General features: G+C 33.2%; 2 protein-coding genes across 2 annotated transcripts; one reads left to right on the top strand and one right to left on the bottom strand.

The window, feature by feature from the left end:
- Positions 1-4,588: 4,588 nt before the first annotated feature.
- On the bottom strand, positions 4,589-5,365 carry LOC126719200 (protein SRC2-like). Its single transcript, XM_050421781.1, has one exon. It carries the CDS (start codon positions 5,363-5,365, stop codon positions 4,589-4,591), a length of 777 nt encoding a protein of 258 aa, XP_050277738.1.
- A 17,593-nt stretch (positions 5,366-22,958) lies between these two features.
- LOC126720035 (protein SRC2 homolog) lies at positions 22,959-24,046 on the top strand. Its single transcript, XM_050422513.1, has one exon. The coding sequence runs from the start codon at positions 23,007-23,009 to the stop codon at positions 23,952-23,954; it is 948 nt and encodes a 315-aa protein (XP_050278470.1). The 5' UTR covers positions 22,959-23,006; the 3' UTR covers positions 23,955-24,046.
- The last annotated feature ends 3,081 nt before the right edge of the window (positions 24,047-27,127 follow it).

The raw sequence follows: 27,127 nt of genomic DNA, 5'->3' as shown, positions 1-27,127 counted from the left end.
ACAAAATTTCAGTCCTTCTACCTATGGGTGGAAGGAGAACCAAGTCACTCACGAGTGTCTTGGTCGAAATTTAAGTCCTTCTACCTACGGGTGGAAAGACGAACCAAGTCACTCACGAGTGCCTTGATCAAAATTTAAGTCTTCCTACCTTCGGGTGGAAGGACAAACCAAACCACAGCAAGTGCCTTGGTACAAGATTTAAGTCCTTCTACCTACGGGTAGAAGGACGAACCAAGTCACTCACGAGTGTTTTGTTCGAAATTTAAGTCCTTCTATCTACAGGTGAAAGGACGAACCGAGTCACTCACGAGTGCCTTTGTCAAAATTAAAGTCCTACTACCTACGGGTGGAAGGACTAACCAAGCCACCAGCAAGTGCCTTGGTACAAAATTTAAGTCCTTCTACCTACAGGTGGAAGGACAAACCGAGTCACTTACAAGTGCCTTGATCGAAGTTTAAAGTCCTACTACCTACGGGTGGAAGGACCAACTAAGTCGTCCACAAGTGCCTTGGTAAAAATTCGAAGTCTTCCTACCTACGGGAGGACAGACGAGCCATGCAATCCAAAGGGGCCTTGGTCAAAATTTAAGTCCCCTACGCCATAAATAATTTCAGGCCAGCCTGTCAAAGACTGACAAGTCTCTCAGGATCCGAATCGAACCGTCACCCCATGGATCCTTCCACTCCGAGATCACGGACCCATAGGGTGAAGGGGGCAACTGAAGAGGAAAAATTATGCATGACGGAGCTATCTGGACGGAGGTGGCACAGACAGACGTGGCATGTACAAACTGAACGGCCACGTGGCATCCAGCCCATTATTATGTGGTCTCCAAGGAACCTTAAATGGAAAATACTTACTGAAGATGATAAAATATAAAGCCTGACGGGCCTACCTTAATGGGCCTGACGGATAGGAACTGTTGGGCCTGTGTAAAGATGATCCCATGCGCTTTGAAGGCCCATCGATGAAAGACACAGTAAGGGCCCATGATCCGAAAATGGAAATCCTTGCTCACCACGCTCAGAAGAATTTGAAGTAGAGTCCCACATGGAAAAGATTTGGAGACCAAGAGGGAAAAGCCAACTCTCTACCACTATAAAAGACCTAACACCCTCGCAAATCAAGGTACGCACAATTTCTCTAAAGCTCATACTCTCTAACATTGTTGGAGCTCTCTTCTGACTTAACCTTCGGAGGGTCTTTGGCCGGTACCACACCGGTACTCTCTGTAAGGTCTTTTTCTATGTTGGGCCGGTTTGGTGTCGAGCGTGTTGGAACCGTGTGGCTCACTGGTGATTTTTTCGGCATCATCAATGATCATAAAGAGTATATATATATATATATATATATCTTGTATTTTCCTTCTATGTCTTAGTTTTTGATACATATGGTAGTTGTAACTTTACTGAGAAATAAAAATATTCTATTTGGTATTACGACAAAACAAAAATATTTGCTCTTTTATAAAGGAGTATCGTTATAAAATAAATAAATATAGTATATAGTATATATAAAAGGGAGGCTCATGTATACTATAAATATATACCATGACAAAGACTCAGAACAAATTATATTCCTTTCAATGGTTTTGTTTTTTGTTTAAACTAAGTTGATTTTAACTTGCTTTGATTAAGCTCCTAGGCTGTGGTTAATTACTTCTATTAACAAAAATTTGATGTCATTAGTGATTCTATTAAATTTAAAATTGATTTTGTTTTGACTATCTTCCTGCATTGCACTAGTCTCATTTGGATTTAAATTCTGTTGATGTGTATGCCGTCATGTTAACCTCTGTTATTCCAGTTATTTCTACTATTTTATCTGTGAAGTTGTTTTATTACCCAAAAAAGCATATATATTTCCACACCACAAGGACTGGTAGTTATAATATTTAGGCTTGACATTTTCTTTGTTTTCTTTTTTAGCAAACGAAGAAACGCCTTCAGTTATAGTCGCTGAGCTGAGTGACCGTATATACGTAGCTGCCACTGAAACAGAAATAGAGACCTCCCACCTCATCGGAGCTTGAGAGTTGATTCAGTGTAACTGCATATAGTCGTCGTAGCTGCCACTGAAACAGAAATAGGTTTTTTTCTTGTGAGTTCAAAATACATCTAGATGCTTTATGCCATATATATTGTAGAAAAGATCTTACCTATATATTTTATAAACATTAATGAAGAAGGCTAACGTCAAGTCATATATATATATATATATGAAGTTAGAACTAAGAAAAAATTAAATTATAATCCAAGTTAGATTTCAATTAGAATATAATTTTGTGTCATTATCAAAACATTTTAATTTTGTATCACGTACATTAATTCAATGTAACTTACGAGAAGTCCAGTATAAATGAATCATAAGAAACTCAATTATATATCTAAAATTAGAAGAAAAAAATTAAGTGTTTATGTTTACCAATGCCATTTGTTTGTTTAGTTAAAAGTAATTCAAATCGATTAACTTTTTACATATATAATACTACGAACAACCGTTATTTATTAAATAGAAACTTATATATATTGTTTGTATGTGTGTATGTGTTTTTTCATGCATATGGAGAGGGTTTCAAATTAGTTTAAATAAAAGTTAAGGATTTAGATTGTTTTATTTTTTAGAAGTGTTATGTTCACAATATTTTTACAACAAATTATAGGTGGTAAATTGTTATTATTTCTAATTTAAACTTACTACTGAAATTGTTATTTCGTCTACCAGTAATCGCTAATAACAACCTACTACTTAAGTATTAGTGGCGAAAATGTTATAAACATATTACTTTTCTTTATTTTTGGAGCAGTAAAAAAGGCTTAAATACAATAAGTATTCTCTATAAAGCCCTATAATTAATTACAAAGTCCACTTGCAATTCTACTTTCTACGCATCATATTTTAAAAATCACAGAATCGGTAAACCTCATATTAAACGTAACCCTCGTTGAGTGGTATTAACCATGGTAAAACAAGAATTTTCTCTTCATATGTTTTTTTTTTTTTTTTTTTTTTTCTAAATATAGTGCAAGATATCCACCATTGTTCCACCACCTATTGCTTCACTTTGTTTGTGCTTGCTATCTTTACCTTTACAACCAACATAAAAATAAATAGAAAATAGAAAATAAATAAATAAATAAAAACTTTGAAACCCTTTTTCTAATTTTCTTTCACACTTGAACCAAGATCACCACGTTCCACACTCCCACCCCCATACCCAGTGCATATCCATAAACATCTTTGTCCAAACTAATTACAAGCTTTCAAAAGCCCTAACCGAATCACATTTGTCACATTTGTGTTTAATATTTGGGTTTATATAAAGTGATTTTTTTAGGGCATTTATTAATGAACAATTTTTAAAAAATTTTAGTACCACTTTTATAGAAAATATATAAAAAATTAAAAAAAAAACAATTATTTTTTTTTTCTTTTTCTATAAAATGTTACTAAAAATATTTCTTAAATCAATACTCTTAAGGCATTCGTTAACTTTTCACTTAATAATTTAGAAGCTACAAATTACGGGAAAAAAATTCCATCGGTGGTAGTGAGTGGGTATCTTGCATCACAACACACCCCCCACCCCCAATCCCTTTAATGGAACCTTGTTTCACTAGGTTAGTTGGGTTAAATTACGATCAAGTTAAATGTCATATTACCGACATTTTCACTTAAAAATATAGAGTAATTTTTAAGCATTCTCAGAATATGAAGAATAGTAATTTTTTTTTTTTTTTTTTTTTTTTACACTTATTCATACTCCAAAAGTACTTAGGAATTTTCTAAAAATATATACCTGATGTTATAATTAGAGTGTATAGATATAAGTTTTTACCTAGAACTAAATCCTTAATTGACGTTGCTCAAAAAAAAAAATCCTTAATTGACACTTATTACAATTTTTTTTTTTAAAAAAAAAAATCTAACTCACAAAAATCTTAAAATCGCATTACGTACACCAAGAAAATGGAAAAGGAAAACAAAGCCCCAACGTCAAACCTACAAAAGTCCAATGTCTCTTCTATATGAAATGGTTAGCATCGTTTCCCTGCACATATCAGGGGATTCAATATCCAGAAATAAGTTTTTTTCAGGCTAAAACACAAATTATTACAAAGATGAATCTTTTTCGTTGGATTAAGCTAAGGGTATCTGTTTTGCAAATAGTCAAATATAACATCCCAAAGACACCTTTAGCCCAATATTTTACTGCACATACCCCATACATATATTTTCATAACCAGCAATCAAATAACAACCTTCGGAACAGAAATTACAAACACAAAACCATAATTTTATTTTCATACCCAACAATCAAATAACATACTTCCGAATAGAAATTACAAAGTTTAATTTTAGCTTCACCTAGACTTGATTTGTTGGTTTTTGGATAGGGAAGAGTAGAGAGGAAAGACACCATAATGTATTCAAACCTTTGGAAATTCAAGGTACAAAAAAAAGCATGTATAAAACTGAAATATAAACACAAACTTTTATTTTAGCCCGATACATATATAAAACATCACCCGCGGCCCCTTCCCCATTTTTTTAACATGAAACATAAAACAACCCTAGAGACTAGATTCAAAAATTGAAACCATTACCATCACCAAAAAAAGTATCGGTGACTAAGCCCTTGACTGCACCAAAGATCACCGCTTCAACCCCGGCCGCCACAAGGCCAGGAATGACACGTTGATGTGGCTGCTGCACCGGTGCAGCCGGAGCAGTGTATGGCATATAACTATAAGGACCATATCCAGGTGCAGGAACATAAGCTCCCCCATAAGCCGGTGCAGGCGGGTACCCACCACCATAAGCCAGAGCAGGCGGGTATCCGCCGCCATAAGCAGGTGCAGGTGGTGGGTACCCGCCATAAGCAGGTGTAGGTGGGTGTTGATATACATCCACAACCCCATGACCAGGTCCAGTTGGATAATTTACCAGCTCCCCAAACTTCAACCGAAGGTCCAGTACCCCTTTGGCCTTCCCACTGGGGGTAACAACAGTATAGCTGATATGATTTTCACCCTTTGAATCACCATAATTATCCAACAGTTCCTTCATGGGCACACGGACTCGGCCAATAACTTTGTCTCGGATGATCCTCTTGGCCTTGAGCTTCACCACAATGGTCTGCTGGGCTGCAGGAACATCGTTGATGATGAACTTCATGGGAGAGTTCCATATTGGATTGCTGCCTCCGTTTTTGTCAATCGGTGTCTTTTGCTCAGAGGAGTTGCTGGAACCGTTAATAGAAACGGTGGCATACAAGCCCATCTTGTTGGAGAAACAACTCACTTTCTTCAACTTCAAGTCCTTGGCTGAAATGCTAGAGATATCCAAAGTGCGGTGGCTCATCTTGGAGATTTAGATCAAAGAAATTTTGAAGAGGATTTGATGGAAATGGTGGAGGAAGAGGTATTTTAACTCGTTGGAATTGGTGGGGTGAGCGTTCTGGTGGAGGTTATATGTATAGAAATAGAAGCTCACATACAGACTCAGTGGCAGTGAGAGCATGAGAGCATGACCACGGTTCACTTTTTGCCCTAACTATGTGGCAGTGAGAGTGAGAGCATGACCACGATTCACTTTGTGCCCTAACTATTGCCTGTACTACTCTTTCCCTTAACTAAGTAGAATGATATACTTTTTTATTATAACCACGGTCAGTTCAAACTTAAGCATGCAATTGGATGAGGTTCAAAAAAATCAAATCCATCATCTTAATCCTAAAATATTATACTTTTTCTTTTGAAAAATTATTTTTCTGGCTAACATTTAATAAATTTGTATGTTTTTTTTTCTCTCTATTTCACTTAGAAAAGTCTTTCATCATTTATTTTTTAAAAATTATTTTTATCTTCTCATAAAAAATTAAATAATTGATATATAAATACAAAAAAAAAATCATATATATATAATATTAAAGTAGAAGCTTAATTAAGAATTTAAATTAAATTCTAATTGCAATCAAAATTCATACCAAAAGTGTCCTAATTACCCTACATAAATAAATCTCTTTTTCTTTCCTTTTTTTTATTATAAATTTTTAATGGAATGAATACACACACACAAATATATGTATATATATATATATATATATATATATATTAATGTATTAGAAGAAAACATACTATAATTTTTATGATTAAAAATTTATGCTATATTTTACTTTATCATATCCATAAAACAGAACAAAATTTTTCATTTAGTTTGTTTCATCATTATATTTCTTTTATAATACATTTTAAATATTAGGCCATGAAAAATACTATTATATATATATATATATATATATTATATACATTTATGTTTTTTAAGCCTATTGTTATATTCTAATATGTAATATTTAATTAATTTAATTTAAGAAAAAACCCTTGATTTAAGATATTTAAAGAATATTTAAGAAATAACTCAGACTTAATGAAAGAAAATATATGCCTCAAATTATAGAAAGCCAACATTATGAAATTTTCTTATGTAAGAAAAAATTCACACACACACATAAAAAAAACATGCATGTTTTTTTTTTTTTTTTTTGTGTGAATTTTTTTATAAAAATATTAATATATTTGGCTTAGCTCCTTGAAAAACTTTCTAATTTCACTATTGGGTATAAATAATGGACCCACATATATAGGTAATGCAAACCAATAAGTCTTATTAATACTAAAAAAATTCACCAAATTTTCCAGATTCTACCCCTTATTTTTTTGTTTTGGGTTGTGGTGGGCTCAGTCAAGATGAAGTGACAATTCTATGTGATAGAGGAGGATACCAAAATTTTGATGAAGCAAACAATGTAAAGAACAGAAATAAAAGGTTTGTAATTGTATCACTCTACACACAGCTAGCTAGTATCACTAATCTTCCACACCAAGTATGCTACAGTGCGCATATCCTAGCTGTTGCTGAGTCACTAAGAACATTCCATAATCCAAAAAACTAGTGCCACCAAAAAATGACAATCTTTGCTACAACCATCTATGTGATTAATATATTGTGATTAACGGAGAAAAAATTGTAAATTTATGTGAAAATAACATATAATCAGTCAAGTAGTCACAATTTATCTGAGAATTATGGTAAAAGTTGAGTTCGTTTGTGGTAATAAAAGAACTCATAAAATTTCTTGCATCATACCCACATACCGCAGGCTTACGTGTGTGATTAGATAGTTAAGATTCTGGTCGGTTTGAACACTTTTTAAAAAAAATGTAAATTATGCTGGATTACGAGATATGAAAATGAGCATATAAGTCAACGAAATACAAAACAAAAATAGTGTGAGAGAGAGAGGGTCAAATCTTCCACGCCAAGCAGAGTGTTGCGTCCTGATCAGCTACACAGGTAGAGAGATAAACAGTTTAATTTTGTTCTAATTCTATACGCTAGAGGGAAAATGAGCCTACAGATCCTATCACTTAATTCAATGAATTACTGATGTATTAAGTCTTCAGACTTGTAATTATCATTACTTTCAATATTTAGTTGTATTTCATTGTCTGTATGTGTTTCAGTGTTTGTATGCTTTTGTTCCCTGCGTTTTGTGAATGTCCCTAGCCAATTAATGCTTTGCAAATTAATGAATTATAATTTTATTTGTATTTTTCCGACTAAATAAGATAATTTTTTTTAATTACAGATGAAGAAATTAAGGATTGCGTTTTTAACCTTTGATTCGCTTTACATATTGTCTGTGATAGGGTATATTGCACACTTAAGTTGAAGCTAAACCCATGGATGGAGTTGCACATTTTGTGCAACAAAGTTTCAATTGTGATTCTCATAGGGCATGTGCCTCGTCTAAGGTTGAGTTTTTAGTATCTTTCCCTAGAATTATATATCTAGAGAGAAAGTCTATGCATGATCCGATCGAGCATTAGTATTGGTGGTGTTAAAAAATCATATTTTTATTTTTAGCACCACCAATATTAAAAAGCATGTTGTAATGGTGGAGGGAAAGTCAAAAAAATTGATTGATGAGCTACAATGCACAGCCAAATTTATCAAAAGTTATATTATTTTATTGTGTTAGTGATGGTGATTGTTGTTTATTATAATAGATATATTATTTTATTGTATTGTTTATGTTATTTTATTATGTTGAATGCTAAAATAAAACTATTAATGTTGAATGTTTTGTAAAATAAGGTGACAAAATAGATAATATTTTTTTGGTAAGGTTAAATTACTAAATTTTTATCGCTGATGCTCTATTCTAGCATGCATAGAGAGAAGTCATCTTCTCTTTTATTCCTGGATTTACGGGTGGAAAGGTAGCAGTTAAAGATCTGTCAGAAAGTGTTTTTTTTTTTTTTTTTTTTGGGGACAAAAGTACAAGAATATCTTTCAGAAAATGATGTTCCTATAAAGTTTTTTTGGTCCGAAATAAATAGGTAAAGCTTGGATCTAATGTAATGAACCCGTTAGAATAGTAGTAGAATAGTAATATACTAATATGTGTCTACTTTTAATTACATGTCATCATTTCAACGAGTTCAATATGTTAAATTTAAGTTAAATTCAAAATAAATATCCATTCAATTAGCTTTGGGGGAAAATTAATTTTTTTTTACATACCAGAAGCAAACAATTGTGAAGAAAAATTTATCACACAGAAATTTTCCTTTGGAAACTAATGGAGCCTTAATCCTGATAAACAAAGTAGAACATAAGATACATAAACTAATGGAGCCTTAATCCTGACAAACAAATTATAAGATAAGATACATAACCAAACAAAATAAATGACTTTGTCTGTACTTTGTTGAAGATGCCACTGAAATAACTTTGTGCATGAAAGAATATGGCTTCGGATTGCTATCACCAAGACATAAATTTATGTAGAGTTTATACATAATTTTAAATGATACAAGATTTATGAATCTAATTTTTATAAGTTTATAAAAGAAAATCATTCTATCTAATCAACTCAAATAATATAATTTTAAGTATATTTACTATTTAGTTGTTAACTATTTACATATATTTGTAAATGTATAAAAAATGCGCTTTCAAAAAAAAAAAATGTATAAAAAATGCATCACGACCCAACACCTACAGTTTCAACCTATCACAACAGACCCATCTTTTAATTTTACCGACGCTCTTGTAAATATCATTTCACGGGCCGTGTTCTATAATGAGGCCCAGAAGCCGACTTACAAAGACGAAACAGCTTAGAGCCCATTAAAACTATTATCCCATCGGTTAAACCTCTTAAAGTTAGATGAGAAGTGAGAACCATAGCTCGGTGAAACCCAAAAGCAGCCTCTTTTTTTTTTTTTTTCCTGACGTGGTATTTATGATTTTAGAGTACCACTAATCCACTTTCTCTTAAAAAAAAAAAAAAAGTACCATTATTCCTCCAAATAAGTGTAATTTCTCTGTACCATTTTCATTAAGAATAATTGATTAAGGTACACACTATATATACAATTTATTTTTTGAATTGAGATCATAACTTAAGTTTAAAAACTGAAATATGCGTATGATATGTGTAATAAGTCATGTATAATAAACATTTTCCTTCTTTAAAACTTAGACATAGATAAAAGTTATAATATTGAGTATCAAAAATAGCTATTCCTACTCAAATTGTAAATATCGTATCATATCGACCACTAAACTTATCTAAATACGCCTAAAACGTATCAAATAAATACAAGCATGTAGTAGTTGTATAAAGGATTTTCAAACTGGCTGATACAAGGAAAAAAAAAAGGGTTATAAATTATGACAAATGGCCTCAGGTTATTGATAATTTTGAATCCGTATTTAATTAAATTATCAACATTTTAAACCCCTAAGCCTTAATCAATTTGGATCAAAATCAACAAATCAAATCAAACCACATGTGACCCTAAAACGCAGAAATTTTTTGCATTTTTCAAGCATAGGAACACGATCTAGCAGGTTCTAGATACATGTTTCGATCTGTTTGGTTCTCTTGAAAGGAATAATGCTCTAAATGCTAAACAACGTACCGCTTTCGCTGATAAGTAGCAGCTTCACGAGGTAATTTTCCTTACTCTCCTTACCCTCAGACGCTGCAAATGAAACAGGAGAAAAAGTAGTTGATATATATAAAAAAATAACTTCAATACCACATAAGAGTTTTTGCAGAATACTCACAATGAAGACCCCGTATATGTAACATTTGATGAGAAAGAATTGAAGGTATGAAAGCATAAATTGAAACCCGTCTTTCTGAACTTCAATGGCATTTTCAGACATATAAATCGACCTGGCAAAGACTTAGTGACTTGGTCCAACTTATGAAACATTGACTTGAGCACTAGCATTGAAAAATGCTATGCTATACTATTATACCATCTCAAAAAACTACTTTATTACTTATACCATCCCATTTTACAATATTTCTCACATCCTAAAACTCTATTCTTATTAAAATATTATTCTTTAATCTTTCTTTATTATTTCTTTTTAACAAATACTTTTTTTCAGTTCCACTTTCCTAGGCTTTCCAACTGTTTTTTTTTTTTTTTTCCTCAGCCTCCCTCAACCTCTAGCACCGATTCATCTCACAGAACCACACACACAGACCCATCAACAGAGCCACACACAACCACACACACAAACCATCAAACCAGAGCCAACAACGGCCACCACACCCACCACCCAAGCCATCGATCAGAAACCACACCGCCGATTTGAAACCCAGCCTATTTGAAACCCACCGAAGCAAACCCATTCAAAAAACCACAACCAAAAACACCGGACCCAAGCCAAAAACAACCAAAAACCAAAAACCACAACCAAAAACACCGGTCACAGCCAAAAACCACAACCACCACACCCACGCCGTCACCCACGACCCAAACACCGGACCCACAACCCAACCACGACCCAAACCCTGGACCCAACCACGACCCACAACCCCTTTAAGCACAAAAACCACAACCACAACCAAAAACACCGAACCCACGCCAAAAACAACCAAAAACCACAACCACAACCAAAAACACCGGTCACAGCCAAAAACCCACTTCAGCCCACTCCGATCTCCGATCTCCGTGACCCACGCCATGACCCACAACTCACCTCAGCCATACCCACCACTTCCTTTAAGCACCGGTCATAGCCAAAAAAAAAAAAAAAAAAAAAGTAGATGAGAAAGAGATGGATGACGTTTGGGTTTGAGACCCACCACTTCCTTTAAGCACCGGTCACACCCAAAAAAAAAAAAGCAGATGAGAAAGAGATGGATGATGTTTGGGTTTGAAAGAGGAAAGAGCAAATGAGAAAGAGAGAATGAAGAGAGCAGAGAGAGCAGATGAGAAAGAGAGAATGAAGAGAGAGAAGATAACAGAAATTATGGGAGGAGAGAGAAATGCCGGGTTGATTAAAATATATATATATATATATATATTTTTTTTTTTTTTACAATTGTGCTACAGTACAATTCTAAAGATAGAATTGTACTGTAGCACTATTGTAAAATTTTTTACAATATTTGTGTTTAGCATCCTTTGATGCAGTACATTTTGAGTCATAAAATGCTAAAAAGGGCTTAGATATGGCATTAGCATTTTTCAATGCTAATGCTTGTTCTTATCATTTCTAATTATAGTTTTATTACATGATGCTTCCAGGAAAATTCATCAAAAAATATATATATATATATATGATGCTTCCAGGACCTTTCAATAATGCAATCACAATGAGGAATATCCCAAGATCAACCTAGTGTTTTAGATACCAGTCTAGGAAAAGACCCCAAACGATCAAGCTTGGAGTAGGCACATGCCCCATGAGGATCAATTAAATATCAAACTTAGTTGTATATAAAAGTGCAACTACACTATCCATGGACACTTTAAAGCGAATCAAAAGATTTGCACCGGCATTCTTGACTCATTGTCTATTAAAAACTTGTCTAGTTTAGTACGAAAAATACTAATCTATACTATACATAGAAGTATAGAAATAGAGAGAATAATAAATTTTTGGCGTTTTTAACGAACACTTCTAAAGTTCGAATCTCCTTCTCTCACTTAAGATGTATATAACAAAATGTCAAAGTTCTCCTCCAACTCATTACATCGTGATTTATAGATAAGCATCCACATTTTAACAAATCACATAACTTATTTAAAAAAATCATGTGACTAATTAAAAGTACATGGGGATGGATTGAAGGAATTTTCCTCCAAACTAGTTTTTAAATAATATTTCTATTCAAAAATAGAAATTTATACCATATATAATAATATTCTTCTCAAAAAAAATATATATATATATATATATATATATTTATAAATGTGTTTAACAATAGAGATTTATCAATTAATTTTCTACTAATGTTTTATTGTGCCACATCAGTCACTTATTTTGAATTAATCAATTTTTTTTTTTTTTTTTAATTTTCAACTCTCACAATCTTCACTTTACCATTGCTCTTCCTCCAACCCTTTACTTCTATTTTTTGGCTTTTCTTCTCCCCTTTATTTTGCATCTTACACTTTTTTGGGTAAATCAAAGGGGGAGAGAAGGGAAGGGAAAGAGGGGAAGAGGGGAGAGGAGAGGGAAGAGAAAGGATAAATTTTTTTTTCCTTTGCCTTGTTTGGTTTGTAAGGGAGAAATGAAGAGAAACACACCTTATTAGTGGGTCCCACCATAGGTACTCTCTCTTCTCTCTCCTTTTCCTCTCAATTTGGGAGGAAAGAATATGGTGGGCCATGGAGGAATTTATTTCCTTTATTTTCCTTTCCTTCACACCAATTCTTCCTAACCCAACAAAGGAATTTATTTCCTTTCCTTCCTTTTCTTTTCTTTTCTTCCCAAATATCTCCTAACCAAACAAAGTGTTATTGTTACTCTTCCTCCAAACATTTATTAGGTACTAAGAGTAAAAACTTCTTGCACATGTCATGATTCATATTGATGATTAATTATAATCGGATTCTCTTGATTGAGTTAAGCTAGCTACCACCTATTTAGAATCTTTTGCTCACTTATTTGTGTTTTAAAATTTGATTAGGCTTCCTTAATGGCCCAGGTTTAGTTCAAGGAGCTGAATCCATTTCTCACATCCACACAAATGACGAGAAAGGCAAACATTGTGTCTTCCAATTATGCAACAACCAAACCTGCAAAAGAAGGAAGGAAAAAGCTAAACAAACCTCACAACTAGAGAGAATTAAATGTTGCCTAAACAAATATTTTTTGATTTTATGAGTTCCTAAACTTACACTTTACATCAATCATGGGTCCAATAATCTCACAGTCACAGGTGTTCCAAGTTCATTTGTGAGATCTTTAATTGGCCCAAGTGGATGCATGCTAGCATTCACATTGGGTATTATATATGCCATATGTTGGTAATATTTAGCATCAGTGCCTCAAAACCCCCCATTAACTGGTCTTGCAAAGTCTTGCAATTGTGCTACAGTGCCATCCTATTTTTATGATGGCATTGTAGCAACTTGTATACATTTTTATATTATTTTTTTCCCTAGTGATGGTGGGTGGGTATTTTTAATTATTTTTTTATGAAGAGGAAGAGAGAGAAAGAGTTGGTGAAATTAATATTTTAATGAATAGATGAGATAAATAAGAAATGGGATATTAAGTGTATTATAAAATAGTATGGTATAATTGATAAAATAGTTTTTGAAATGGTAAAATAGAATAGTTCAAAGATTCCATATGTGAATGCTAGTACCCTTTTTAGCTTCCAAATCATTTCTCCTTTTCTTTTGTGTATGGGCTTGGTCTACGTTTTAATGAAGGAATATATTTAATTTTAGCTTTTGATTAGTAGTGGACCCTTCCTCACTTGGTATCAATTCCGTGGGCTCAAGTTGGCCTCTTTGGCCCAATATATGGGCTATTGACTTGATCCATTGGTGAGCCTTGTTGTTCATTTCAGTGGGCTTTGGGCTGGTCACGTGGGACCAAAATTAGCCCATCTCCGGCTGCTTGTCTGATCTCTTTTCATAGGCATGCTTGTGGGCTGTGAGTTATTTGGACTGCATTCCATGGGTTATAGGCTTGAATTTGCTAGAATTTGATGCTATGTTTCCGGGGTCAGTAGGCTAGGTCCATTTTTTGAAAGAATTTTTTGTGCAAAAATTGTCCCCTAACACCACCCCATGGAAAAGGATCATACTTAAGAATCCCTAGGTTAGTAAGAAGAGAGCTCGTAAATTGGGTGAATTAGTTTTACGTGTGTTCCTACTCCTTATACGACTGATATTTCTACAATTGGTTGCTTTGAAATGTGCCAGTTTTACAACCTCATCTTTGTAACTAGGTAGATGCAGAGATGATGATGGATCGAGAATGAATTTTCTATTCTGTCAACACCACTGTTCTATATACAAGGAATGGTGGCCATGATAAATCTTTGTGTTTATGAGAGTATAACATTTATTAATATTATTATAATATTATTGTTCAAAAAATTTATTTAAAGATAGAATTTAATGTGTTTATGCATAAAAATGACCCAAAAAATAGGACACTTGAATTTGTCTTTTCACTATTTTTTTTCAATTTTAAAAATTAGAAGTAGAGAAAAAATTAATAAATAAATATGCAAAATTGAACAAAGTATCGTTATTTGATCAAAATTACTTAAGATATATGTAAAAAAAAGAAAAGAAAAGAAAAACAATTCGAATAAAATTATGTGGATTTTTCTAAAACACCATTGGTTTTTCTGGTTTTAATTGGGTGTTTTTTCTAATCTGGTATTTCTTTCATAATAGCCCAAATTTTTGTTTGATTCATTGGTTGACAGTTTAACCAATGGTTAGGTATGGCTCTAAGAACCATATGGTCTATAATATTGGGATTGTGTGTTTGTAGTTGGCTTATAACTGTGTTTGTCTTTGACCAAAATACCTTTAACCGGATTGGCACCTACCCCTAGTCCCCATGTCGTGAATTTAACCCGCCTTGCGCCCACCCGAAACCGTTTGTATTGAAGTTTTTGTTCTAATAATATCACTCATTCACATTTACATCACTCACACGCATAGTAGAACCACAGTTGTTGAAACGCTGTTGCTATAGAGATAGAAGAGAGGTTAAGGTTCAAACTAATTTGATATACACTTCACCCCCCACTTGTCTCCTTCAAACATCAAGTCCTACCCGATTTCAAAAAGTTCTTGAATTTATTTGATTTCAATATGACAATGTACCTCCTTTTATTATTTCACTGAATCTTTGTATATATCTTTGAATTTTCTTTGATAAAAAATAAATAACAATATTAACTAGTTATTGAAGATACCAACATATTTGGCTTATAGTTATTGAAAATTTTTCTAGCTTCATGAAAACTGGGTGTAAATGGTGATGGACGTCCCACCACATATAAGCGAGCAACGCAAACCAATAAGTATATCAATACTGAAAATTTCACCTAGTTTTTATTTTTTATTTTTTTACATTCCTCTCCCTATTTTTGTGTTGCGGTTGTGGAATGCTCAGTCAAGATGAAGTGTTAATACAGTGATAAAGGATGCCAAAATTTTGATGAAAATTTAGTGTTTCTAAATTAATATTACTAAAGACAAGGAATATAAAGAGTAGAAGTAAAAAGTTTTTTTTGCTAAACGAGTAGAAGTAAAAAGTTGTATCACGGTATCACCACACTTGTATCACTAATCTTCCACACCAAGTATGCTACAGTGAGCATATCCTAGCTGTTGCCGAGCCACGCTGCGATTTACAGAACCTTCCATAATCAATATAAGGGTGGAGTAGTGTTATTATCTTCTTCTTTTTTTGTGTTAACTATGACTCATTATCAAAAAACCGTGTAGTGGATTTTTGTTTTTTTGTTTTCCAAATCAATTTTTTTGTTTTCCAAATCAACGTAGCACTCTAAGCATCATAAAATAAAAGAAAAAAAATTGTGTCTACTCCCAGTCTCTTTTCCATATTTATCTGTTTACCTCTATGAAGCACGGGTGCGTTTCCGGATTCGGGTGCGGGTGCGAGTGCAGGTGCGGGACTCGGCAATTTTTGAAAAAGTAGGGTGTGGATGCGGCGGGGTGCGGCGATTAAAAAATTATTAAAAATATTTTTATTTATATTTTCTATATATTTTTACTATTAAATTATTCTTAAAAATTACTATGGCTTGTTAGTAGTATTTTTACTATTAAAATATTTTTACTACGGCACGTTAAAAGCAAAATGTACAGCCAAAGCCCATGACCAATCACATTGTTGTTTCCCTTTGCCTTCACGTGAATCTGATTTTTGCAGAGTCCGACAGTGGCGATTTTGAAAATTTCAACCCTTTAAACTTTTCTTCATCTCCTTCTCACTTATCTTCACCTTAGTAATTTCTTCTTCTTATTCTCAACCAAACAATGTGCGCTGCTTTTATCTTTTATTCACAACCAAACGATTTCGGCCGTTTCGGTCAGTTTCAGCCGGATACGGCAAAAAAGACCCGATTTTGGCCGAATCGGCCCGGTCCAACGCGAATTGGCACAAATCGGAGTCGAGTCGATGCAAGTCGGGGAATCCACGTGGCACGACGCGGCCTGACGCGGCACCGACACTCGATCAGCGGCGTCCCTCCCGCGTCGCCGCATCAGACGCGAGTGTGATGGCTCTGGAGCCGCGTCTGTGCATCCCAGGTTTACCTCCATGGTTTCCTCTTCTCAATTTCAGTTTTAACTCTCAAACTCTCTCTCCTTCAAATATGGAAATATTGAAGCATCAATGGCGACCTTGAAGTATAATCTACCTCAAAGATTCCTTCTGACTCAAAGGAAACCATGATTTCGAAGAAAGGGGGGCCATGTTCTATTTTCCTTGAGTACAGATTTGAAACAAGCTTTAATATATATTCAATTTTTTTTTTCTTTAAATCTCAGAGGGGGCCATGGCCACCCAAGGCCAATATGTGGCTCCGTTCCTGTGTCATATGGACCCTTCTAATTATACACTAATTATATAACAATTATGCTTATATACAAATTCATGTGTGTAAATTTAGAAAATACAAAAAAAAAAAAGATCAATTCTTTTTTATAATAAAAAAGAATCAATTCAAATTTATTAAGCTAATTTACATGTATATGATACTTACGTAGTAGTAAATAATTAACTTGTGATTTTTATTGCAATATGTGAGGACAATGTTGAATCTTACGACAATTTATAATTCAAATAAGTCCTCAAACATAAAGTTTTTCAAGTTATTATATAACATTTCTTGCCTATGCAAAGTTTTTCTTGCATTGCCACTTGAAAAATATGTCGTGAAATGGCCAAAACTCATAAATAAATTTTCCAGGTTAAGAAGCGAGGTGATGCCGTAAAGGTAGCATTAGAGCATTATCAGCCTCCTCAAATGTTTAGCTAAACTAATCCAAAAGCTCTATTTTCTCTAGTTTAGCTATTCATATTTTTTATGCACACACCTCAAACTCAATACTCTATCTTTTACTTCATTTAATTATTTAAATTTTTTTATCTCTCCTCTCTCCTTTCTTTCATCTTACTTTATTTGAATATTTATTTTTTACTCTCTCCTCTCACAATCCCAACCATCACAATGTTGCTACTGCAATCTCAACCCCTGAAACCGTATTTTTTATTTGATCCCAATAATTTTTTTTAATATCCAAATCCATTTAAATAGTCTATCATTTATAAAATTTTAAAAGCTGGAGGAGTGGCAGACATTGGTTTGTCCGCCCATTAAAAATTGATTAAGTTCTTTTTTTTATTTTTTGCTAAACAAATTGATTAAATTCTTGATTGAAGATTAGATGATATTTCTCATAATTTACCACAAATGCTAAATAAATTTCCTTTAATTATGTAAAATATTCTACTAAAATTGTAATATACTAATATATATATATATATAAGCCAAAATTAATGCATTTAAAGTTTATTTCATATATTCCTAAAACACACAATTAAAACTTTAAATTACACTAGTATCATCACACACACTTCACACATGCAATGAGGCTCTATTTTTTATTTTGAATTTAATATAATTTTTTAATTTGAACTTATCTATTGTTAGTGAGGTTACACAAGAAGGAATTTTTAAGAAATTTAGGATTTGAAATTAAGTAAACTGCTGGGTTTAGTGTGTGCTAATTTTTAAGAAAAAATATATCTAACATGCATGAGATATATTTAAATAGAGAGTACACAAATTTTTAGGAAAAAAATTTCTCTGATAGTTTTTTTTTGGGAAATTTAGACCCCGATTGATAGAATTAACAAATTTTAAATCTAAGTTGTTAATTAGATTTATTATGAATAAACCTTGTTAAAACAAAAAAACATCAATATCATGCATAATGGAATAGTAAATAAAACAAGATATGATGATCCAAAAAACCAATGAAACAAATTAATTTCACAGTAAAAAACCTGGAGGGAAACTTTCCCAAAAAACTATTCACTATAGTAAAGAGAAGTTTCAAATTTAGTGCAAAACCTTTGTCCCTAAACTCTACAATCCCTATAGATGACCTTACAGTAGAAACCTTCTACCGCTTCACAACATCTGAACTTTTCAATATATGAATGCCACCCTTTTGCACGAATCACAGTACGTGACTAACTCTAGCAACTTGAAGATGTTGTTGGCTGCAAAGTTCTTCACTTCATCAACAATGAAGATCAAGAAGTACTTGGTTATAAAACTTTAAGGCGCAAAAGATGCAATAACTTCTTGTAGAGAGAATAAGGCACTAGGTCATTTTCTGCATGTGTTCGTCATGTATAAATGCCTTTAAAATAAGCCTTATATTTGTCTAAGGTTGTGAGAAAAAAAACCCTACACATATATGTCAACTAGGGCCGAAAATCAGATCTGGAAATTCTGATTTCATAGATCTCGACAGAATCAACTTCTGTCAAGCTTCGTTCTTAAATCTCGATAGATATTGTTTCTGTTGAGGTATCTATCGAGTTTTAATGAACAACTTTTCTTCACTTGTTTTTTGGTCCAATCTCCATGACTTTAATACTTGACTTGAACTCTTATTTCTTGAAGTATTAAATCTATCCTAGATCTACTTAATCACAAGTAAAGTGCATTTTGTCAAAAGATTAGCCAATTACATAAAAGATGTCCTTAACATTTTTTGCTTTTGAATTTTGTTGAATTACAATTTTATAACCTCATTTTTTTTATTTTTTAAGAATAAAGATTATCTAATTAGATTAAAGATATTTTTGACATTTTTTGAGGACATAATAAACTTTTTAAATCCTCTTAATATATAGAGATTACAAGTATTATATGTTATATACATTCAAAGGCCTTTAAAAAGTTTATTTAAAAGAAGAAAAAAAGTATTTGGTTTAGCTCCTTAAAAAATTTTCTAATTTCAATGTTGCTCGTAGATGATGGACCCACGTACAAGTAATGCAAACGAATAAGTCTTATTAATACTGAAAAATTCACCAAAATTTTCACTGTCTTTCCCCTCTTTTTGTGTTCTGATGAAATTTTGGTGCTCCTAAGAGTACTGAAGGCAAACAACGTAAAGAATAGTAATAAAGGTTTGCAATTAATTGTATCACTAATCTTTGACATCAAGTACGCTATAAATCACCCCAGTATCTTTAGTGCAATAGCCATTTCAATTCACAAATATAATGATATAAATGCTTGTAGGTGCAAAACATATATAATTTCTTGTGTCATGGCCACACACGCAAGGGGCTTACGTACGGTTGATTACCTGTTAATAAGATTCTGTCGGGTACGTAGGTTCGAACGCTGACTTTCTCTTACCATTCTGGCAAAGCCATAGTCCAAGTTACGACTTACGAGACATTGACATATAAATGACATTGCATTGCTGACTTTTCTTACCATTCTGGCAAAGCCTTAGTCCAGCTTACGAGACATTGACTTATAAATAACATTGCATTGCTGACTTTTCTTACCATTCTGGCAAAGCCTTAGTCCAACTTACGAGACATTGACTTATAAATAACATTGCATTGACTTGTTCTTATCATTCCTAATTATAGTTTTATTATATGATGCTTCTGGAAAAAATTATCAAAAAAAAAAAAAAATTATATATGATGCTTCCACGACAATTCAATTAATCACAATGAGGAATATCATGGACTTCTTCTCCCTAGCGTTTTAGATACCATTATAGGGAAGACCCTTAAGCGATCAAGCTTAGAGTCACATGCCCCCATGAGGATCAATTATCAAACTTTGTTGAATATAAAAGTGCAACTACACTGTCCACGGACACTGCACCGAAATTCTTTGCTTATTGTCTGTTAAAAACTTATCCAGATTCACAAGTTTGTACCATACATAAAAATAATAACAATTTTTTTTTTTTGTTTCTAATTAAAGGTTCAAAGTTTGAATCTCCCTTTCACCTAAAATGTATATAGCATATGGAAAAAATTCTCCAACAATCCATTACATTGTGATTTATTAAAAAAAAAAAATTCAAATGTATTATATAAACTATTAACGTTTAATATATAGGTTTGTAGGTTTTAAGTCCACTTTACTTGTCTTACTTAGTGCACATACTTGTATAGCACATTTGCCTCTTATATAAAGACACTATTGTATATGTTATTACTTGAGAAATACAATAGAATCATTTAGTATTTCTAACATAAATACAAAATTCTACTCCGACCGGCCTATTACATTGCGATTTAAAAAAAAAATTAAAAGAAAAACAACACACCAATCACCCATTTTAAATTAATCATTAAAAAAAAAAAAAAAAAAAATTGGCTATTACAATCCCCACTTTACAATTGCTCTTCCTCCCACCCTTTACTTCTCTTTTTTCGTTTTTCTTCTCTCCTTTATTTTGCATCTTACTTTTACACTTCCTCCAACCCTTCTTTAGTAGATTTTTAGCTTTTTTTTTTTTTTTTTTTTTTCTTTTTTTGGTTATAACTCTACTTCGAGTTAATGCGTTTTTGTGATATGTTTCTTAGTTCCCATCATAGGTCCTTTATATTTCTATCATGACTTTAGTTTGATTTTATCTTAAGTTAATATTTAGTTGTTTAAAAGTATGAAATGTATTTAAATGTGCCGACTAACTATTTATCTTTATTTATAATGATTGTAGAATATATAAAAATTGGCCAATTGGCCAATTGGCCAATTTGTTGTGCAACTTGGAGAGAAATTTTTATTCACATCCTCTACATAGGTTTGCTAACCTATCCTCTGTGGCTAGCAAGGTCTATCCATTGTAATGAGATTAAAAAAAAAAGGTCAACAATTCACAGCCTTCGCAGAAAGAAAGGCTTAAGATTTGATAATAAACAAAGAGTACAAAATTCGGAAGTTACTTATCAACAACCAAAAAGTCTTGGTTAAAAAAAGAAGAGCCTTAATTGGCTACATGTTATGGACATTTGAAATTGTCAACTATATTAATTCTATTCATAATAAAGAGAATAAATTTTATACTAAGCTTTAATAGTTTAATGCAACTACAACCATCTAAAAAAGCATTAGAAATCTGTTGTTACTGTTGTGCTACATATTATCAATATGGTGTAGTGGGATGCCATTTTTTTTTTTTTTTCTTTTTTTTTCTTTTTTTTGGTTAAAGGGATGCCATTTTCGAGAAAAATATTGAGTGTTAGCATTATTTTATGATACAGAATATAAATTCTTCAATAATAAGGATTGTCTGCGACTGTGTCCAATATCGGAGATATACTGCAGCCTTCTTCAACAATTTGGACTGATCTATCAGGAACAAAGCCAATGCTAAATGCTGAAACTATGTATAGCATGCTGGTTGCAAATGCGAGGTTGACAAATGAATTTCATCACTTACCTGGCTGTTGAATTTGACGCCTTTAGTTTTGGCAGATGTTGGTACAATGCTAGCTAGGGTCATCATTAATAGTGTTTTATAAACTTTGTAGAGAATTATGAGGGAAAAGCTTTATCCAGGTGATCACAAGCTAAGCCAGTAATCTTTTAGCGGACCTTTTTGATCGTGTGCAAGATTTTGATGTCACGAAAGCTACAAGAAAATAAAGACATTGCTTTCTGAATGGGAAAACAAACTAAACACATTACCTTCTGAATGAAAACTTTGAATCTATGAGGGGTCCCTTGAATCCACAAGGTAATAAGGTCCTGGAATCCACCAGAGAGAAATAGATAAAGTCTGTATTTTTATGAATTTGAAAACTAAATTGCCTTAAAGGTTACAATATGTTTAAATAGTAAAAGAAACCCTAGGGCGGCTATAAAAACACCCAAAAATCCTAATCCACACTAATCATGTAATTAGGTAGCAAAATAGTGATTCTTACCAAAAATAGCAAAATTTAGATAATTGCGGTAATTGAAAATACTGTCTCTAAGAGACATCACAAAACAAACGAGACCTTATTCTAACTTTTAAACTAAAATTTATTAAAGAAAAACAAATATTACTATAAATAGCAAAAACACTATTTTCAGGATCTTAACAAAGAAATTTGCCTACAATTGCAGCATATGCTAATATATATACACATATTTATACAAAAAGAGGATTTGTAACATATTAATATGTGTGTATATATGTATATATATATATATATATATATATATGTTTGTCAGAACTGTTTGTTCACATTTAAAACGTTAAAAGTGGATGTAAAGTAAGTTGTGTAAGAGATACATTACCCAATATTTAAATCTTGAACTTTGATTTAGAGGTTTGAGTAGAGGGTTTGATTGTCCGAATTTGTAAATTTATGGTCCCTTTTAAAACCAATGAAGTTATAAAGTTTAATTTGTAATAATTTTAAACTTTAGGGTTTAATATGAAATATAAGGTTTGATTTAAAATAACTTAAAGCACACGCTATAAGTGACCTAAAGCGATGGTCGTCTCTCTAGACCAAGCCTAATACTACTATATATACTGTACCATTTCTCAAAGCCAGAATAACCTCTAAATTTGTCTCCAAAGCTCTTACTTGTTTTAGCTAAAGTTCTACTTGTTTGAAGAAGATGGAGGTTTACAGTCCTTTGGAAATTACAATTAAGTCAGCCACGGATTTGGAGAACGTGAATCATGCTTTGAAAATGGAAGTGTGCGCCGTGGTTTCGATTTGCGGCAGTGACAATTATAATCTAAATTCGACGGAGCAAAGAACACCGGTGGACACAGACGGTCATTCAAACCCGAAATGGAACTTCTTCGCTAAGTTCAACATTGACATAGTTGCAGCACAGCAGAACCAGCTCGCCCTCGTCATCAAGCTAAAGTCGGTTAACTTATCGAAACCAAATGGCGAAGACGACATTGGTGAAGTCAATGTGCCCATCAAGAATCTTCTGGACACTTTTGGCCACGCAGAAGAAGATGAAAAAAATGTGAGTTACCCTGTGAAAACCATGGCTGGGGCGCTCAGAGGAGAACTAATATTTTCGTTCAAGTTGGGGAAGCCAAGTTCTACTGAGTATCAACATGTTGTTCGAGATCCAGGTTATTATGGATTTTTACACTCTGTGTATACAGTTCCACCGCACGCAGCTCAGCCACCACATCCACTGTATGGGCCCACAGTTCCGCCTCCATATCCACCGTATGGCCTCGCAGCTCCGAGACCATATCCACCATATGGACCCGCAGCTCCGAGACCATATCCACCATGTGGGCTCGCAGCTCCATCTCCATATCCACCATATGGGCCAGCAGCTCCACCACCATATCCACTGTATGGCCACGCAGCTCCGCCTCCATATCCACCGTATGGCCAAGCAGCTCCGCCTCCATATCCAGTACCGTATGGCCAAGCAGCTCCGCCTCCATATCCAGTAGCGCATGAACAAACAGCTCCGCAGATGCAGCCTCAGAATAAGCCTAACTTACTGGCTCAGTTGGGAATAGGTGTCGCAGCTGCAGTGTTGAGTGGGGCTGCCCAGGTGGGAATCGGTGCTCTTTTCTCTGGGTAGATAGCTTGATATCTAACTTACTGGCTGCCCTTCATAGCAAGTGCAGAAAATATTACTGCTGTCTAATGGTTACGTACCCATATTTTTATAAGAGAGGTGTTACTTCCACAACATTTTCATATTATTTTCATAATAAATTATAAGTGATTAATTATTATTATTTCTAATTTGAATTTACTACTGAAATTACTTTTCTACTCCACCAACAACAACTCGCAACAATCTACCATATAGAATTTATTGTGAAAATATTGTGAAATTTCTCTTTTTATAAAAATGGAGCTTATGTTTATTAGGCTATCCGATTAAGTTTAAACAAATAATTGTAATAAATTTAGTGAAATGATAAAAATGTAAGTTTGTGTGTATGATAAACACCCCCATAAATTTAAATTTGTGATAAATGTGAATGCTTTGTGACCCGAAAGTTTCTACAAAATCAGACACTTTTCAAGCCATAACTGAAAGGGTATTTTTATTTTTGTTTAGATAAAATTTTAGTATGAGTAAAGTTTTGTGCTAATTAGTGCTAATTGTTGAAATTCTTGTCCACTTGCTTATGTATGCTAAGATATATTTGGTGAAATTTTTTCTTTTAATAATTAAGAAAATGAGCTCATATTGACCCACTTGAACCATACTCAATAAATGACATGGACAGTCCACACAATTAATGGGGTGTATTAAAAGATCTGCTGATCTTTTAACCTCAAAATCACAAAATTGAAAGTTGAAGGGTTTTCTACTATTAAAGCACCTCCTTAGATGAAATTTTATTTTATTAATATTGCTGAAATTTTTATGTGTGATGGATATTTTTTGTGATCTAAGAATTATATATATATATATATATATATATGTAGGGACACAAAATTTGGTCCCCGAGGTGCTCACCTTGGAATTCTTCTTAATCAGATAACACGACTTAAATGCAGAGACACAAAAAGGAATAAACACTCCACAATGGAAAATACAAGCAGTGAATTTCTTTGACCATTCAAATAACGAATACAATTACAGATGTTAACTTCGGAAACTCTCTAGTTCTTGTGGTGACACTCTTAGTGTTACCCTCTCTCTCTTTCTCTTTCTGTTTCTCTCCCTGAATAGATTTTTCTGATCCCCCCTCTACTTTACCTCCCATCTCCCTTTTATAGTTTCAATCCTTACTCTTATCACTACAGCTGTCCTGTTGCTTACCAGAACCTTAGGGGTATTTTTCTCCACTTTATCGGATTCCTCCTCTCCCTTATCCTGGAACTCTGACTTTTGGGGGTTGTTGCTACTATTCAGACTCTCTCTTTGCATTTAATGTGGCAGAGGTGAGGTAAGAACCTCATCACTGCCGCGGAGGTAAAAATCTTCAACCTTCTTGCAAGTTACTGAACCTTCTCGTGGTTCCAAGAATCCTCTGGTAATCATACGTGGATCACCTACGTCCCATACCTCGGGTAAAATATCACCTCATTGTCTCCACGAGAATTAATCTTTTGCCTCAATCATTTTTCCCATGACGCTTAGAATAACCCTACTATTCTCCTTGCATAGTGCGCTACCCACTGAGCTTACCTTTTGAACATAGGTTAGACCCAACTCTTTCTCGTGACCCAATTGTTCCCTGGGCTTCAGGCCCGGGGTGTGACTGTTCCACTCCCTACAATATATATATATATATATATATATAAAGCCTCTAATATTTGTTTTAGAGATAAATATGGTAAACCTAACACTTTATAGTTAAACTTTTATGCTCTTGTACTTCTCATCAGTGGCTTTTATTTATTTATTTTTACTTAAAAATTAGGTTTCTTGCTTGTGGATTTTTTTTTTTTTTTTTTTTTTGCATCTATATTAGTTATTGTGATTGAATAATTTATTTGAAGTGCTAATTAATTTTGAGGGGAAAAAAAGAAAGAAAATAGTCAATTGCAATGGTTGTATTGATTGGATCTTTTTTCCAACATAATACTACATCGTTCTTATTTATTTTTTTTTCTACTTTTTTTATATTAAATTTCTCAGTATTCCTCTAGTCTTTAAACAGAGAAACCACTTTGGAACACCAACATCACTAGTTGTGGAAACACGTAGTAATCGGTAAATTGATACTCTATTATTTGACACAGGCTGTATTATTGTTGGAAGGCCTAGGATCCTATTCCCAACAATAATACAGCTTGTGTCAAATAATAGGATCTTCAATTTGAGAACTCGCTTGATGAGGTAATAATGTCATACTCTAAACTATGAAATTGCTTCTGGGAAATATTCTAGTTGATTTTGCTCTATAGTGGTATCTGTTGACGGGAACATTGTTTCATATTTTGTGTAACCTTCAAAATACTGATTAATCATATGGTTGAAATTCTGATGTTAGAAATGCTTGTATTAGTAATAGTGCATTTTCAGATTTTCTTGCCTTTGATTTGATTTGAGCATTTGGTTAAAGTATTAATCTGTTTTGCTTGTTTCGTGTCTATATGTACTCTTTCTTTCTCTTTAATATCTTCTTTTCCTTTTTAATTGGGATTCTTTTCTTTCTTCTTGTTTCTTTTAGAAAAGGTAAACAATTGATATTATCTAAGGTGTTGTAAGTATCTACTATCTAATGCTATAGTTGTTGCCCTCATAGATTGTTTTCCCATTTATATGGGACTTTTAAGTATTTTATTATCTACACGATGTTAAACTTTGAACAACCATTTTTACTTTAAACTGCAGCCTTTTTTTTGTTTGGGGGGGGGGGGGGGGGGTGGAACAACGGTCTAACATTTAAATTCAGGATTTGGAACAGGTTTTAGCCAATGAACTACCAGTTTTTCTCATTTTTGAATGTGGATTGAATTGGCATAGTCCCAGTTCATAGTTGAATCGGCCTAATTGACTGATCTAGGCTGTTTTTCAAAACCATGGTCTAGTATGCAATTTCTAGTGTCTTTAGTCCTTGAAATTCATATTATGCAGTTAGTAGAAACAAAGTAGAGTGTTAAGATTCTTGTAGTTCTAATGCATTTGCCATCTGGCTAGGAAAATAAAAAATAAAAAAACAACTATAGCTGCGTTTTTAAGATGTGGCTGTAGCTGTCCCCTATAGCCACGTTTTTAGAAACGCGGCCATTGGTCCTGGCCTATAACCACATTTGTAAAAGCGCAACCATTGATCCTAGCCTATA

Source organism: Quercus robur, chromosome 3 (genome assembly GCF_932294415.1).
Source record: "Quercus robur chromosome 3, dhQueRobu3.1, whole genome shotgun sequence".
In the NCBI taxonomy this organism is placed as follows: Eukaryota; Viridiplantae; Streptophyta; class Magnoliopsida; order Fagales; family Fagaceae; genus Quercus; species Quercus robur.
This window is presented reverse-complemented; position numbering and strand designations above follow the sequence as displayed.

Excerpts from the sequence above, each read along its gene's own strand:
- LOC126719200 (XM_050421781.1), bottom strand. The coding sequence starts at position 5,365 with ATGAGCCACCGCACTTTGGATATCTCTAGCATTTCAGCCAAGGACTTG.
- LOC126720035 (XM_050422513.1), top strand. The coding sequence starts at position 23,007 with ATGGAGGTTTACAGTCCTTTGGAAATTACAATTAAGTCAGCCACGGAT.